The sequence below is a fragment of the Balearica regulorum genome, chromosome 10 (genome assembly GCF_011004875.1).
Source record: "Balearica regulorum gibbericeps isolate bBalReg1 chromosome 10, bBalReg1.pri, whole genome shotgun sequence".
Classification (NCBI taxonomy): Eukaryota; Metazoa; Chordata; class Aves; order Gruiformes; family Gruidae; genus Balearica; species Balearica regulorum.
This window is the reverse complement of record NC_046193.1, coordinates 23,231,753-23,246,084: the sequence shown is the minus strand read 5'-3', so window position 1 is coordinate 23,246,084 and position 14,332 is coordinate 23,231,753. Positions and strand designations below refer to the sequence as shown.

At 43.3% G+C, this 14,332-nt stretch overlaps 1 protein-coding gene across 5 annotated transcripts in view; it reads right to left on the bottom strand.

Moving 5' to 3' along the window:
* Positions 1-14,332, bottom strand: part of GRM7 (glutamate metabotropic receptor 7) — a 303,342-nt gene that overhangs the window by 191,093 nt on the left and 97,917 nt on the right. For all 5 annotated transcript variants that reach the window (XR_012837077.1, XM_075762512.1, XM_075762511.1 and 2 more), the window contains exon 2: positions 9,487-9,703. Coding sequence is in view for 4 of the 5 variants with exons in the window: in XM_075762512.1 (XP_075618627.1) it covers positions 9,487-9,703 (217 nt within the window). In the remaining variant the exon portion in view is untranslated. The remainder of the gene's footprint in view (positions 1-9,486; positions 9,704-14,332) is intronic.

Sequence of the window (14,332 nt, the reverse complement as noted above, 5' to 3'; positions counted from 1 at the left end):
CTCTGCAGAAGGTTTTTATGAAATTCATTTTATTCCTTCAGGAAAACTGACAAGACACTTCACACCACACACTGGAATAGGCTCTGTAGGCGGAGGCGAATGGGAGCCAGGATTCACAGATCTCCCCCTGGGTAGGCTGGGAGGCAGGAAAAAAGGCGTAGTGAGGAGCAAAGGCACTCATGCAATCATCTAGGAAGTCTGGTTTCACTGCCCCCTGGCAGAAAAAACGGACCTTGGGAAGAATTTCTATCTTATCTTCCAGAAGTTTTATGTTTTCACGATCAGAGCCAATTCTGTTTCTGATATCTTTAATTTTTTTGGTGGAACAAATGTGATTTTCTAGCCCACTCTTGATGGCAAGTCTTCCTTATCCATAGATGATTTTTTTCCTGCTGTGCTGCCATGGCTCAATCTTTCCAACCCCAGCCACTTCTATGGACTTTCATTTTATGGCTTTTCACCTCTCCTTCTCCTAATGCTCATACCTATCTTGCTGTTTCCACAGACTTGTTCCTTCCTTTTATTGTTCAGCAAATCTGAACTCCTTCCTTTTCCCCTACTCCTCCCCAAACAACGGCAGCTTCTGCACTTTAGTAGGACCTCAAGCTTCCTCATGCACGTTAACATACCTTTTGTGCATTCCCCTAATATATCCACCACTGTTTCTTTGCAAACTTCTGTTCTTCCCGGCAGAAGATGGATGTAGATCAAACACAAAAGCTCTTGCTGCCCCACTTCTGCTCCATACTGCTGTCTTTACCAGAACATATTACCCCTGAGATGCAGAAAACCTTCCAAAGAACAAATGGGAAAAAAAAAACCAAACCAGATCAGGATGAATAACTTATTGAATCTGCACCAAACCAGCTTCTTCACTGCTACATCATGGGGCATACACATCGCAAAATGCAGGAGCATTCCCCAGGGGTGTCCAACTTTACTGGTAAAAATAAAGGCTCAACAGTACATTTTTCTGCTTTGAAATAATGAGAAGCAAAACCAATCACTTGTTTTCAGCTGATCCACATGATACATTTCGCATAACCATGAAAGCAATGTTTTATTAAATATAGGGCAACATTTTTAAAGGATGCTGGCAGTTATTTTCTTAGTAACAAGAATTGCCTATTTCAATTTTATTCTGTCCTTGAAATGCAATCTCCAAATGTTCAATATATGCCATAAAAAGGCAGATATTTATCCTTAAAGTGACTGATGCTATAACTGTGACAGCAGCCTGTTACAGCTATCCAATAATACTTCCCCAAGACACCAGCTGTGTGAGATCATTCTGGAGGACAGAGTGCAAGTTTCTGCAGCTATCAGCATGGAACCGGTCTCAGATTTCCCATAAGCAGAGGTGAAGGTAATTGTAACGTCACATCTTTACCTCTTTCCTTCTCCCCAAACCCTATTTTATGGATTTTTCGTGAGTCTGAGAAGGAGGGACCACTCAGAGCCCTGCTAGTGCCGTCACAGAACTACAACGCCCTTTGGGCAGAGAGGCTTCTGGTGCTGCAGTGCTACCGGGTACGTACCCGAACCACGTGTTCCTAACGCCCATCAGCTTCACCGCTTTCCTGAACGAGATCGGAGGAACCCTATAAATCTACACCAAGGATTTATCTTCAAATGATGACAAAAGATAGGAAAATATATATATCACATACATACCAATAATTGGATTTTTTTTTTTTAAATCAAATTCTTTAATAACATGCTTACATTCGGTGCCCACACTCCCTGAGTAGTCAATAGAGAGAAATAGTTGTCTCAAAAGGGCAACTCGGATCTCATCACTCTCTGTTACTGCAGAGGGAACAGAGCCAACCAGCTTAGGACATCTGTTACGTCTCAGGTAGGAAGACGCCTCGCTAAGGAGATGAAGGTTGCATTCACAATGTTTTGATAACCTAAAAATACAGACAGGTGCCTAGAGGGTTTCTCAACATCTAAGCCAGGTACCTAATGAGTTTTACCCAGTATTACAGGGAAGTCAGAAGCCCAGTCATCGCCTCAAGGACATCACCCATTCACTCCGCTAAAGGACATCGCTTCTCACAAGCTATTGAAAAAAGCCACAGAGGCATAGACCATGAACACAGAGTAACAGATTTACTTTGCAAAGACACACTTGGCTTTTTCTTTTCCACTATTAAACTCTAAATGCAATCCAAAATACCCTTGAGGATCAAGTCCAGTGCACCTTCTACGAGATGAGTTACAATTAAAAGAACATCCTATTAAACCTGACAGACTGCAGCACACCACACAAGTTGGCACAACTTTAGAAAGCAATTTTTCTTGACTTTTTTCTGAAATGACAAAACATTTGTTATTTGACAAAACACAGGAAACAAAGGAATAGATTTTATAATGTTATTTAACATAACATCACTGAACAGCAAAAGGGACAAATGTATGAATATTTGAGAAAAATAGAAAGAAAAATGGAAAGCACTTGAAGTGCTCGGATAGAAATGACTTGAGTTCATTAGTGGTTTATATATTTATTTTTGCTATACTTGATCCAGACAACAGGCTCTCGAGTAAATGAATCAAGGCCATTCCCATCAGAAAGTATAACCATTGGACACAATCAAAGACAACGGCACAGCCCTGCACTGCTGCCTCCCCATCCCCCCGAGACCTCCGTCCCTTCCTGCGGGCACTGAGCTGCCCACCGTGCAGAAAAGCACCCGCGGGAGTGGTCTGCAGGACCAGTAATTCGCTGGGAAAACCCCATAAACCTCAACCCACGCTCTATACCCTCAATCTCCATGAAAGCCCTGGGGTCCGTGACCCCCCCGCGAGCTGCTGTTCCCTGAAGCGACAGCACCTGAGATACACAAACACCACTTCGACAATGTCTGGTTTTCTTAGGATGGTTTCTGGACTGCACTTCAAAAACACAGTTATAGACCAATTTGTCAGCACGTAAGCTCAGCTGTTTGCTCTAACTGAAATGCCGTAGAGGGTTTCTGCCCCTTGGGTCACGGCAGAGAGAGATTCAATGAACACAGTTTGCAAAACGCTATTCCTCTGGCCAAATAAATAAATAGTCATCACAGTGGAAAGTACAACACCTTAGCCCATCCTCTTCCAAAACAATGACTCATTCAAATGAATATTTGAACAGTGACTGTTAGAAGTCGGTTTCTGTCAGCTGCCCCAAAGAACAGAAGTCATAGATCATCAACTTTGGGCAGCACTGGATGATGTGTGGTATCACTCATTGCCAGTATGTTGTGCAGAGCTTCACTAATAAATAGTAAGTATTCGTTATTTATTAACATAGCCAATGCAATCTTTGCCCATCACAATGACGTCATTAACTTTTTTCACCTTCCTTTCTCATTTTTGGGCTTCTTTTAACCTTGGGTTGTGCTGTAAAGTGACTGCTCCTTGTAATGAGTACTCTAAACCCATTCAGGAGGGCTTTAATGGATAAAAAAAAAGAGAGATGTTTCATTAACATCAGAATGTAAGACACAAAAAATCAGGCTACTCTATTTGGCAAGAGGAATCAGTACTCTATTTGAGATATACAGACAGAACAGTCTCCTTTCCCTTCTTAAAACAGTTGTACAGTTCCCTCGTAGCAATGATTTAACTCTCTCATGTTATCCAGCGCTAATTTGTGCTAATGGAATTCCCAACAGACAGCGTAAAAATTAAGTTCTATTAGAAAAATGCAGATTCAGGATCACAGCAGGCAGCTGAATAGACCTACAGGAGCCTACAAAAGTGCTGTGTGAATCACTGAGGGATGATATAGCAGCTCTTGGCTTTTAACAGTGTCAGCTTCCATAGAAGATAAATACGGAATTAGAGCACCATACCATGATATGCCGCATTGAGGATTTCACAGACAGTATCATGAGATGATTCAGATCACCAAAAGCCGGAATCAAAAGATTCAGATCTTTTTGGAAACACAAGTCAGTGAAGAAAACAAATATCAAAGCTTTAGGAAAAGCTCATATTTTCATATTTAGGTGGCTAAAGAGGTTTAAAACAGTCTTTGCTGCAGATGATAAACCCACAGAAAATATTTTCTGTCAGAGGTACTTAATTGTACGTAGCTAATTTGTAAAGAAACCAGTGCATTAGGAGATTATACTAGTTAATGCACAGGATACAATGGCATGCAGAAAAGTAGTTCACCCAGTTTAGGTGGAGTAACACTTGTTAGCAGTAAGGGCAATGGTCTCAGAGGTATATACGTGCATATAGGTATGGTTTTTTCAACAGCAAATATAAAGCTGGAAAAAACAAGATAAAAAGGAAATTCAAGTTTAAATTGGGGGATAGAAAAGAAATACTGTTCAGTATCACTGCCGGAAAAAATTCTATTTATGAGTGTAAGAAGAAGGATTCAAAATTTCAGGGGTCTCTTCTTTGCCCTGACAATGAATGGGTTTTGATGTTTCTTCTGTTTCTGAGGAAATTCAGCTCCTGCAGCTTGTGCATCTAGGCCGTCCCTGCTGCATGCAGATGTTCTCAACCTTACGTAACAGATGTCTGCGCAGCACTCGAGGATCGTGGAGAGAGCAGAATTAAAGAAATGAATATTTCAAAAAAGTCTTCCGCAAAAAACGGAGAAAAGAAGATAAAGAGACTGTGCAAGTGTTGTGCCTCCTATGTTAAAGTGGATTAAAGTTTATTCTGCTTTTTTGTTCCGTCAAGGTGATGATAGCCTTTTAACAAATATGACACCGCAACTAAAAGTCTTCAGAAGAAACTTCAGTGTATATGATTATATCAGCACACTGGGACAAGAGCTTTAATTTTTTTTTTTTTTTCCCCATGTCTTTAGTACACAGAGAAAGACAACATGCTTTTCCAGAAGTTTTCCTCTCCAGTCCTTCCAAATGGTTGAGAACATCATCATCTAAACTAATTAATTCTTGGTTTGTAGGTTAAGGTACTTATTACTGACACACTGCTCCGTACGATACACCAGGTCTAGTTTGTGCAAACAAGCAGAACTTGCTCAAAATCAGCCTTGCTGAGTGGAAATACTTATTTCTGAGATGGAGCTGTGCACAGGCAGAAGAAAGAGGCAAAGGTAGCAGACGTACGGGTTTGGCGGTCCGGGCATCCCTGCCTTACACCATTTGGGCTGCAGCCTCTGCACTGAGCACCAAAGTCTGCACAAGCAAAGCAGCCAGTGTTCATCTGTGAAAATGGGTGATTTTTTTGAGAGAAAAAGATGAATAAACGCATATTAGATCTTTCATTTATCTGTAAGAGGCATTCAAGTGGTCTTTTGCTAACGACTTCAATATATATATTTCTTACAGATAGCAATTAACCTTCTGGTACAGATTAATCTTTAAAAAAAATCAAAGATGAATTAATCTTTGAAATTCAAGTATCCAGTAGTTTCATTAATAATCTGAAATTGTCCTTTAGATTTTCCATAATTAGACCATTCCCCTAATTTATTAATCCCACAGACCACAGAGCATGTTTCAAATCTTCATCTCCTGCCACAATGACATATTCAAACTCGCTTGAAGTACTCATAATAAAAGTCACTTTGTGAAGAATTATTAACTCAAAGGATCAAGCAAAGTCTTTATATACTACAGCGTATTTGAAAACTAAGCAAGGATAGCACTTTCTACTCATCCTCGCAATTCCTGAGATCTTGGCTGAATCAGAAACAAGTTTGGATAAAACACTGAATTTAGGATAATTAGCTGCTACAGATTTGAGGCCAAAGATAATAAACGTGCTGGTACCTACGGACTAAACCTTCTTTTCTGCCAAAATACACTGATTATGAGATGGAAGGCAATTGTCTGAGAGCTAATAATGACTGCTTATTGCCGGTGCGCCTCAAACTTTGACTAATTACCTCCGCTCCGGGGCTGTTCCTGCCCCAGGCAGATGCGCGGGGTCCTGCGGGGCCACACAAGAACCGACACAAGGACCCCCCGTCTTCTGCTCGTTGAAAGAGGGTGACGGGGGGCAGGACTCACGCCAGCTCTGGAATCCCTGCAGCCAGCAAAGCTCTCCAACAGCAGACTGCAGCCAGCGCCGCATCGCCCTGCGACGGCCCGGGCAGCACGAAGACGCCAGGGCTAAACAAACCCGGAGCTGTACGTGCACCTACTGCAGCCCCATTTCACCAGGCTACGGAGGTTCTCGTGCCGCGACTGGGGTGCTGGGCGCCTGGGTTTGAGGAGGGGAGTAGCAAGTCTGCCTGCACACAGACATGGCGTTTCTGCAAAGTCTCGCTCCAGCCTTGCCAGGTTCCGATGTCTGCATCAACCACAGCATGCAAACCTGAACCGGACCAAAGCCCAAACGCAGAAATTAACTGGACAATACTTTAAGCATAGCACAACTCCTCCCGAAGAACATCGCACGTTTTGGTTAACTGGAAACTGAGGCAAACCGTGCCCTCTCCTGTGCTCCAACCTCCCTGCGTCCCTGCAGGGTATGCTGAGTCTGTCCTCCGAGCTGGGAAGAAGGGGTAATCCACAGCCTCACTGATTTCTAGAAGAAACTGGATCTTTTGACTAAGGGAAAAAACTTCCTCCCACTGCTGTTGCATTTCTGTTGCTTCTGGCATGAGTTTTCTAATTAGCGTGAGTTTGATTGGCATCCCAAGCACCACATTAATCTGCTCGCACGGCAGCAGCAGGAACATCACGAGTGTGCTCTCCCATCCCTTCCTCCCCGTCCCTCCAGCGTTACGACGGCACAGCACGAACTCCGTGCTTGACTGCTTTTGTGAAGATACTGCATAATTACACACCTCAGTCAGGCCACGTATATTTGGACCCATTTAAATATATTTAATACGTGAAGTGCACTGATCTTGGTAACACTTCTCTACCTTGTGAAGCCTCCCGTCCCTTCCGTTCCTCATTAGAGAGGACCGCTCACTGCATGTGTTCAGACACACGGCTCTTGACCACTGAAATGTTTTTAAATAGACAGATCAAGGAGCTGCTAACGACACCACAGCCATGAGTCAGTAAAATTATTGCTGCTTATTGCTTCTTCAGGAGGCTCTTTCCAGCCCTGATATTACAGCAACCACCTGACAGCCAGGTTAATAATTTCTTTTGCACCAAATGTCCCCAAGGCGACACAGCCACAGCAGGCACCGGGAAAGCAACCCCAAAACCGCTGCACCCTCCACGGCATGTCCCCATAGCACAGGCAAGTCCCCCCAAAACGGCACTGGGGGGGACGGTCACAACCCATCCCCAAAGTCGGGGGACAAGGTGCCGTTTCCCTGTTGGGGATCAAGGTCAGGACCCATCTCCAGGGCAGCGCTGCTCGAGAGCGTGGCGGGTGCTCCATTAAATATCTAGACAACAGAACTGCCTTACGTTTCCCAGGGCTTTAAAAAGCCAGGGAACTTGTTGACAGGTATTAAATCCCCTCAGAGCTTCACCTAAGCTTTATCTGTGTAACACAAAAAAATTCAGCGCAGCCCTAAGAAGGAAAAGCAGCGCTGGGGATGGGATTATTCCAGTTCCCAGACAAGACAGGCCGCGTATATGAAAGAAAGTTTACGCACTATCCCTGTTAGTGTCTTAATCTTGTAGGCGTGACCTATCTCACCCTGTGTGCAAAGTTGTTTTAAGAAGGGTATTCTTTTGTTCTTATGCTTTATTTTTTTATGAAGGACATTGAATTACACGTTGACTACACGAACAGCTCCTATTATTAATTTAATTCTGCAGAAGGTCTATAAAATGGTACAGTATCATTCAGCTAGAGTTTGTCCTTGACATAGAGAACACATTTCTGGTATGATTTTGCAACAGTGGATATTTGCAAATAAAGTCATTTTAAATTATAATGAACACTGGCATTTGTCACTTCCTGCGGTATTAAATCCAAACCCATTTGCTTTAATACCACATAAATATGCATTCGAACGAACAGACAAATTTACGCAAATATAGGTTCCTTCTGTGTTATCAACATAATGAAACAATTCCGGATTCCTCTCTTTAAAGCCCCTTTCTTTTAAGCGCAGCCGCCTTCTCCGCTCACCCCTTGGATGACGCTGCCAGGAGCGATCCATCAGCACTTTGGGAGCCGACACTCCACCTCGCAGATAACGCAGGCGACTTGCAAAACAGAGCGTATGCTGTGGAACCAGCTTTGCAACGACCGAGGAGATGGAAACCTCCGACGGCTGCTTCAGAGCAACGCCTGTCCCATCCCAGTCCTTCCCATTCATCCGCTCGCTAATCTGGCTGGTGATTTATGAAATTCAGTAAGTGAACTGTGGATTGCATTATGCTGTTTTTATTTAAAGCAATGCCAGGGAAGTTGCAGGGTCAGAGATCTGTGAGTTTGTTTCGGGAATACGATAGGGCTTACTGTGCAGTGATGATGAGTTCCAGATCAGGATGTATCACTGAAGGCTTCTGGAGACGGGCCTTGCGTATATCACCAATAACGAATGACATCATCTGCTTATTTTTCTTTACCAGCACTGGAAACTACTTTAAATATTTCAAATTTCCAAGCCTTTATGATTCTGGGTTGCAAATCAGCTTACCATGGATTTATATCTCTATTCCCTGAAGTGCCATCTAAAGTCCTCCTACGTTCTGGCATCTCTGGGGAAATTTCGAGATATTTACCCTGAAGAATAAGTTACCGGGATAAGGGTACGAGCACACTGACACAGCAGTCACACCTTCAAGACAGGTCTGCTTTATGTTTTGTACTAGAACAGGAAAACAAGCTGTGAAATTAGAGATTTCTGTCAATAAAATTATGACGGTTCGACTCAACATCGTAAGCCTGACCCAGCACAAGGCACAGCATCTCCCTGACCTCTTGGACCATCTCTGACAACGACATTGTCCAACACAGGTTGGCCTTCTCGGGACACCACTAAATGAAACCAGTAACAAGAAAAACGTGATGCGTTCACGCCAAAGGTCTGACGTGCCTCACACCATACCGCGGAGTTTGTTGCCTCCATATCCCAGGCCAGTAATCTTTGAGCCTTCAAGTAACAGATTATGAATTTTCTCAACTGAATTGGTCAAGAGAAATGCTAAAGAAAAGCAATACAAATCAGGCAGCGATCTGAAAGGCGAACAGGAATAGTATGACACAAGTCAATGTCTGGTAACAAGCAGTCTTCACAGAATGTCTAGCTGTGGAGAGATAAAAGCTCAGCATTTTAAAATCTGTCTTCTACCCATGTCAACATAATATAATGCCGTCCAGTGGAATAGTAGGAGCTTGATAAGACTCAGGGTTTTCTATTTTCTCCAGAAATGATTGAAAACCACTAAGGTTTCAAACTCTCTGAAACTCCATAAGCAATTTAGGAATGAGAGTATCTAGGAGCTATTACAGAGGCATTGCAAAGAACCAGAGCACCTTTAGAATCAGATATATGTTCTAGAAAAATAACATAACATTTGGTACAAAATAACATTAATTATTTCCATAGCGTTTGCTGGAGGGAGGATGGGCGTTGCCTACCTGCCTCTCTGGAAATTTGCATGAAGGACTCGACTCCTTTTTCTCCATAATTCCCTTCAGATGCCAAAGTGGACACATAATTCCATCCCAAAGCTTTCACAATGTCCACCATTGCTTGTGCTTGGAAGGAATCTGGAGGAACCACACGTGAGAAGAAATCATAGCGCCTGTCATCACTCAACTCTGGTGCAGTTGAGGCATAACTGATTTGTGGGATCTGTAGAAAAAAATAATTTCTGATAAATATACATATTCATATACTCATTGCACTTCTTGCAGCAGTTAGCTAAAGCAGTTAGTTCCAGCTGAGCCTCAGTGCATCTTCATCGTAACCATCTATATTTCTCCACCATGTCCCTTTACAACATACAGGTCAAAGAAACAATCTTTTCATTGACTTCAGGTTACACACACACAAAAAATCATTAACCAATTGAAAACAACTGTATATGTGCACATTCGTAATTTCTTCCTTTCAGTCAATCTTAATCAAATACAGCACACACAAACCATTTTTCTCACTATGTCCTTTTTATTGGCATTCTGGTTTTACTAGCACCAGGTTATTTCGGGATCCCGAATGCAACCGAGTTTAAATCTATACCTGTTACCGCTGGCTGAAAGCCAACGGGACCCTTCAGCAGTTTTTGGAGGATGAAGCAGCTCTTAAACATTAAACTGTGACTCCAGATTTAAACAAAAGGATGTTTATTTTTGATTCTTTCCGATGAAGAGCAGTTGTGAAGATCACTGAGCGTGGACATCTCTGTCCCACAAAGACAACCTGGTCACGATTTGGCTGTGTCCTAAAACTCTGCCTGCTGATGACAAACCAGCTCTCGCTTTTTCTTCTCAAGGCAGAGTGTGAAGGAGACTGACGGTTACTTTTTCTAACAGAGAGACCAGAATATTGCTCAGGGCTATTTTCTCCTTGATAACAAAGGTCCCTAAGCAGTTACCAAGCTGACAGTATGTTAATCCCCAAACCCATTATGCAATTGTTTGAGTAACAGTCTGGGACTGCTCCTTAAATTAAGGAAGCTGCCATAATTCTCACTTGAGATGCCAAGGAGAGGAAAAAAAAGATTTGCAATATACACAAACATGATCATATATAATGATTTGAGACTTCCAGACTGCGGAAAGGTCAGTATTTCATGCCTCACTACAAGCATCTTCTGCATTCTCATATTCTGTCTCTGCACAGCAATTCCTACAAGTATTTCTTAGCTCTCCTGCCCTCTCAGAAGAATAAACATTATATTTCCCCAGGCTCGACACTGCAAAGGGCTCGGCGCCTTCGGTTCCCACAGAGGTCAGTAGCAGATGAGAGCAAAAGCAGCAATTTCCACAGAATACACCCTGCATCTGTACATCTATATATACATTAACGACTACTACAGCAGAGTAAAAGCAGATCTGTAAAGCAAAATTGCTGCTGAAGACCCAGCAGATAAGTGAATTCATCCAAACCATCCAAAATTCTTTAATACCCCAATATTTGTTGAGACGCGTTCCTGTTTGTAAAGGTACGATCTACTGTTTCATTCTAAACCATAACAAGCCATCACACGTGACTTATTTAAGATCTGTTTAGCTTCATCCAGCATCAGCGTGGAGCGGAGCACGGCCCGTGGCCGCTGCTCAAAGCCCTGCGCCGGCAGGACCCTGTGCAGGGAGCTTGCTGAATCGGGGCTCGGGCGTAGTACGGCTCTTGCTTGCTATGAATTATTAAACCTAAACAAACAGTGAAACTTTGAGCGGGTGCTCGGGGTGTCACTGTGGATGTCAGAGAACTGAATCCCCTGTCACTTGGCACGGTCTTTCCTTCGGATGCATCATGTCACTCCTTTGCACGTCCGCTGGTTCTACAACCGGAGAGGTGGCTAATCAAGCTGAAAGCTGGGATGCTTCAGGTTTTTAATGCAAGACAGCAGTCCTCTACAAAGCCTTGCCAGATTTATTTTAGATCTGTGGCTTGTGGACAGCACGTTGCCAGCAAGACCTTCCAGTGCTCCAGTCACAGAAAATTAAAAAAGTTAAAATTGAGGCTGCCGGGGAGAACACAGCATGGTGTTGACCGCTGGTACATGATTTACTCGCTCAGCACTTCGCCTAGGGGCCAGCCAAGCTTGGGGACCACTCTCAAAGACAAATAGATCGATTACACCAATTTATCAGGGTTCTTTATTTTTAATCTACCTTAGGGATGACTTTCAGCTAACACCAACTACTGTGGTTGCACAGAAAATGCTGGGCACCCTGGCCGTCAAAAATAATTGAAATTCCTAATTTGTCTGTGCCTACAATTGCTGTTGTAATAAATGATTGGTGACATTTTAGGATCGCTCTCTTCTCATTTGTACAAAGCAGTTAACGGAGCTTGCTCAGCTGCTTATCAGCTTAATTCATCTATTCATTGGATGGTATTATATGAACAGTGAACCAGGCTGAGTTCATGGGTGCTGTTTACCCGTTAGTAATTAAACGAGGTACACAACATACAGTCCCACACACAGAGCCAGACTGAGACAGTCGAGTGCTGGGGGTTTTTATTATAAATAAAAGGATGAAATATGAATTTTTATCTGTGGCAAGTGTTTGTATTCCAACTTGTCAGCAACTGCTTTTTCAACTAAAAATCAAAAGGAGTACATTCTGCACATTTACAAAAAGCAAAGCTTCTACAGAATTTGCTCCATTGCTTATATTACTTAGGAGACTTTTTGGTTTTCTAGTCTTTTTCCTCTGTCAATAAAACTATTTCTGGCTGTTGCAATCACTTGCAGTATAAAAAGCATACATTAGGGTTTTTTACTCACGTTTCTTACAGGATATCTAAAAGCAACATGAATTTATATGTATGACGAGCAGAATTTTCATAAGATTTTGTCTGAGTACAGGGAGAAAAGTACTTCAGTGGATACAATATAGAGTGCAGCCATCAGAGTTCAACTTTGTCCAGTATGTCGGAGCATGTTACAGACACCTACAAGAGACGTCTTCCCTTCCCACATGTCTTCCCATGCACGCAGGCGCCATCCCAGATGTTCCAATGAACATCTGTTTGCATCAGCTCAAATCTAACAATTCGGCATTTCCTCTTCTCTCCCTTTTTTAACATTCACATCCAATTGGATGTGGACAACCCTCTCGCAGACTCAGCTGGAAACCTTTCTCCCGTACTTCACACCCTATGTTCCTCTGCGTTACTGTTTTGTTATTACTGAGAGTGACTTTAGTTTGAAAAACACAACATTACGCTAACTCCAGTCAAATCCCAATGGCCGGACACCCTCTCCTCTCCGAGATCTCTTCACAGGGCTTACATGAATCAGACCACCATCCCAAAGACAGCAGACAGGGCTGCTGCGTGCTGATGGCTGTGCAGGGAAGCTCACAGCCATGCACATTCAGCTCCTGGGAACACTCAAGTGCACTAAAAAGTAAAAATGCATTGACCCTATTCATCAAGACCCAACCCCAAGCTAGCCAAACATCAGTTCTCTGTTCCCAAAGACGATGAAGATGGTCTGACCGTGCAAGGGAGTGAGGGGAGGCCAAGGGAGAACAAGAAGGGCTATAATTTGATTACCCTTTCTGACCATGAAACTCATCCCCTTGGTCCACCTCTCTCGAGCACACGCTGGTGCTTCTTGAGACTGGCCCAGGCAGCATCTCCCTCTCGCTGGAGCCTCCCCAGCCTCCCGGCGCACGTCACGCAAGCAAACCTCCTGCCCCAGGGCCAGGAAGGCAGTGGCTGGATGCACGCAGACTGGATTTCAGTTTTGAAGGTGCAGAAAAAGTCTTAGTAAAGCTATTCACATAAACCCGCAGTTAAATAGCCGGGCATTTAATAACCAGCTCTTCTCCACCCTGGGCAGTTTGCAAAACTGTCATTTAGCAGTGCCAAAAGGTGCTGCACAACCAGCCCTGTAGCGGGAAGTCTCCTGTTCATGCGCAGACACAAGATGAATGAAAGACAGAACAAGCTGCAGTGTAACGCCAGGGATGCCTGAGCAGTAAAGATACCTTAAATGCAGTCCTACTGCTACCTAGCGTGTCCCCCAAATGTCCTCTCAGATGGACCAATCGTTGCCAGTTTTCCTTCTGTTTTGGTTTTGAAAGCTGCCGATATGGTTCAGGCTTGCAAAGAAAAGCCGTTGGACAGTACTGGCTAGCCTGCACCCTGCTCTAACCACACAAAAACCTGGACGTTTACCCAACTTCTGCACTAAATAGATAGCACCTAAATAAAAAGGTTCACACTTCCCCTTCCCCATAGCTTTCATCATTTTTAGAATTTTTTAAACACATCACTCGTCTTCTCTTAAGCCATGCTCATTGTGCTTTTGGTTCTGCAAGGGTACAGTTTGGGATATCCCGTCCTGCTGCCATGGGAAGAGCTGGGATGTCCACAGACCCAGCAAGCATTGCAATCACTTCATGGCAGGATCACAACACAGTATTTTAGATGAGGGGTTTATTTAAGTAAGCAGATAAATATTTCCTGTCTCTTAACCGATTTTTATTCCATTTTGGTAAAATTGCTACTTGTCATTGATATCTCACATTCAAAACTTCAGTTTAAAGCAGCAAGCTTTCTCTTCCATCACATTTTTCTGTTTTCTGTTCTGAAACATATTTGAAACATCAGAAAGCTCTAGGGAATTATAGTCTGCTTTCCAAATGGCTCTAACATCTTGGCAGAGGAGTTGTGATCCATAAAGCACAGGGGATAAAAATCCCCCTGGTCCTACACAGCAAGGCTGTGAGCGAGAAAAGCCCGTGGTCCTCCTTCACGTACTGCATGGCAGCCAGCGCTTGCAGAAGAGGCATCCTGCCC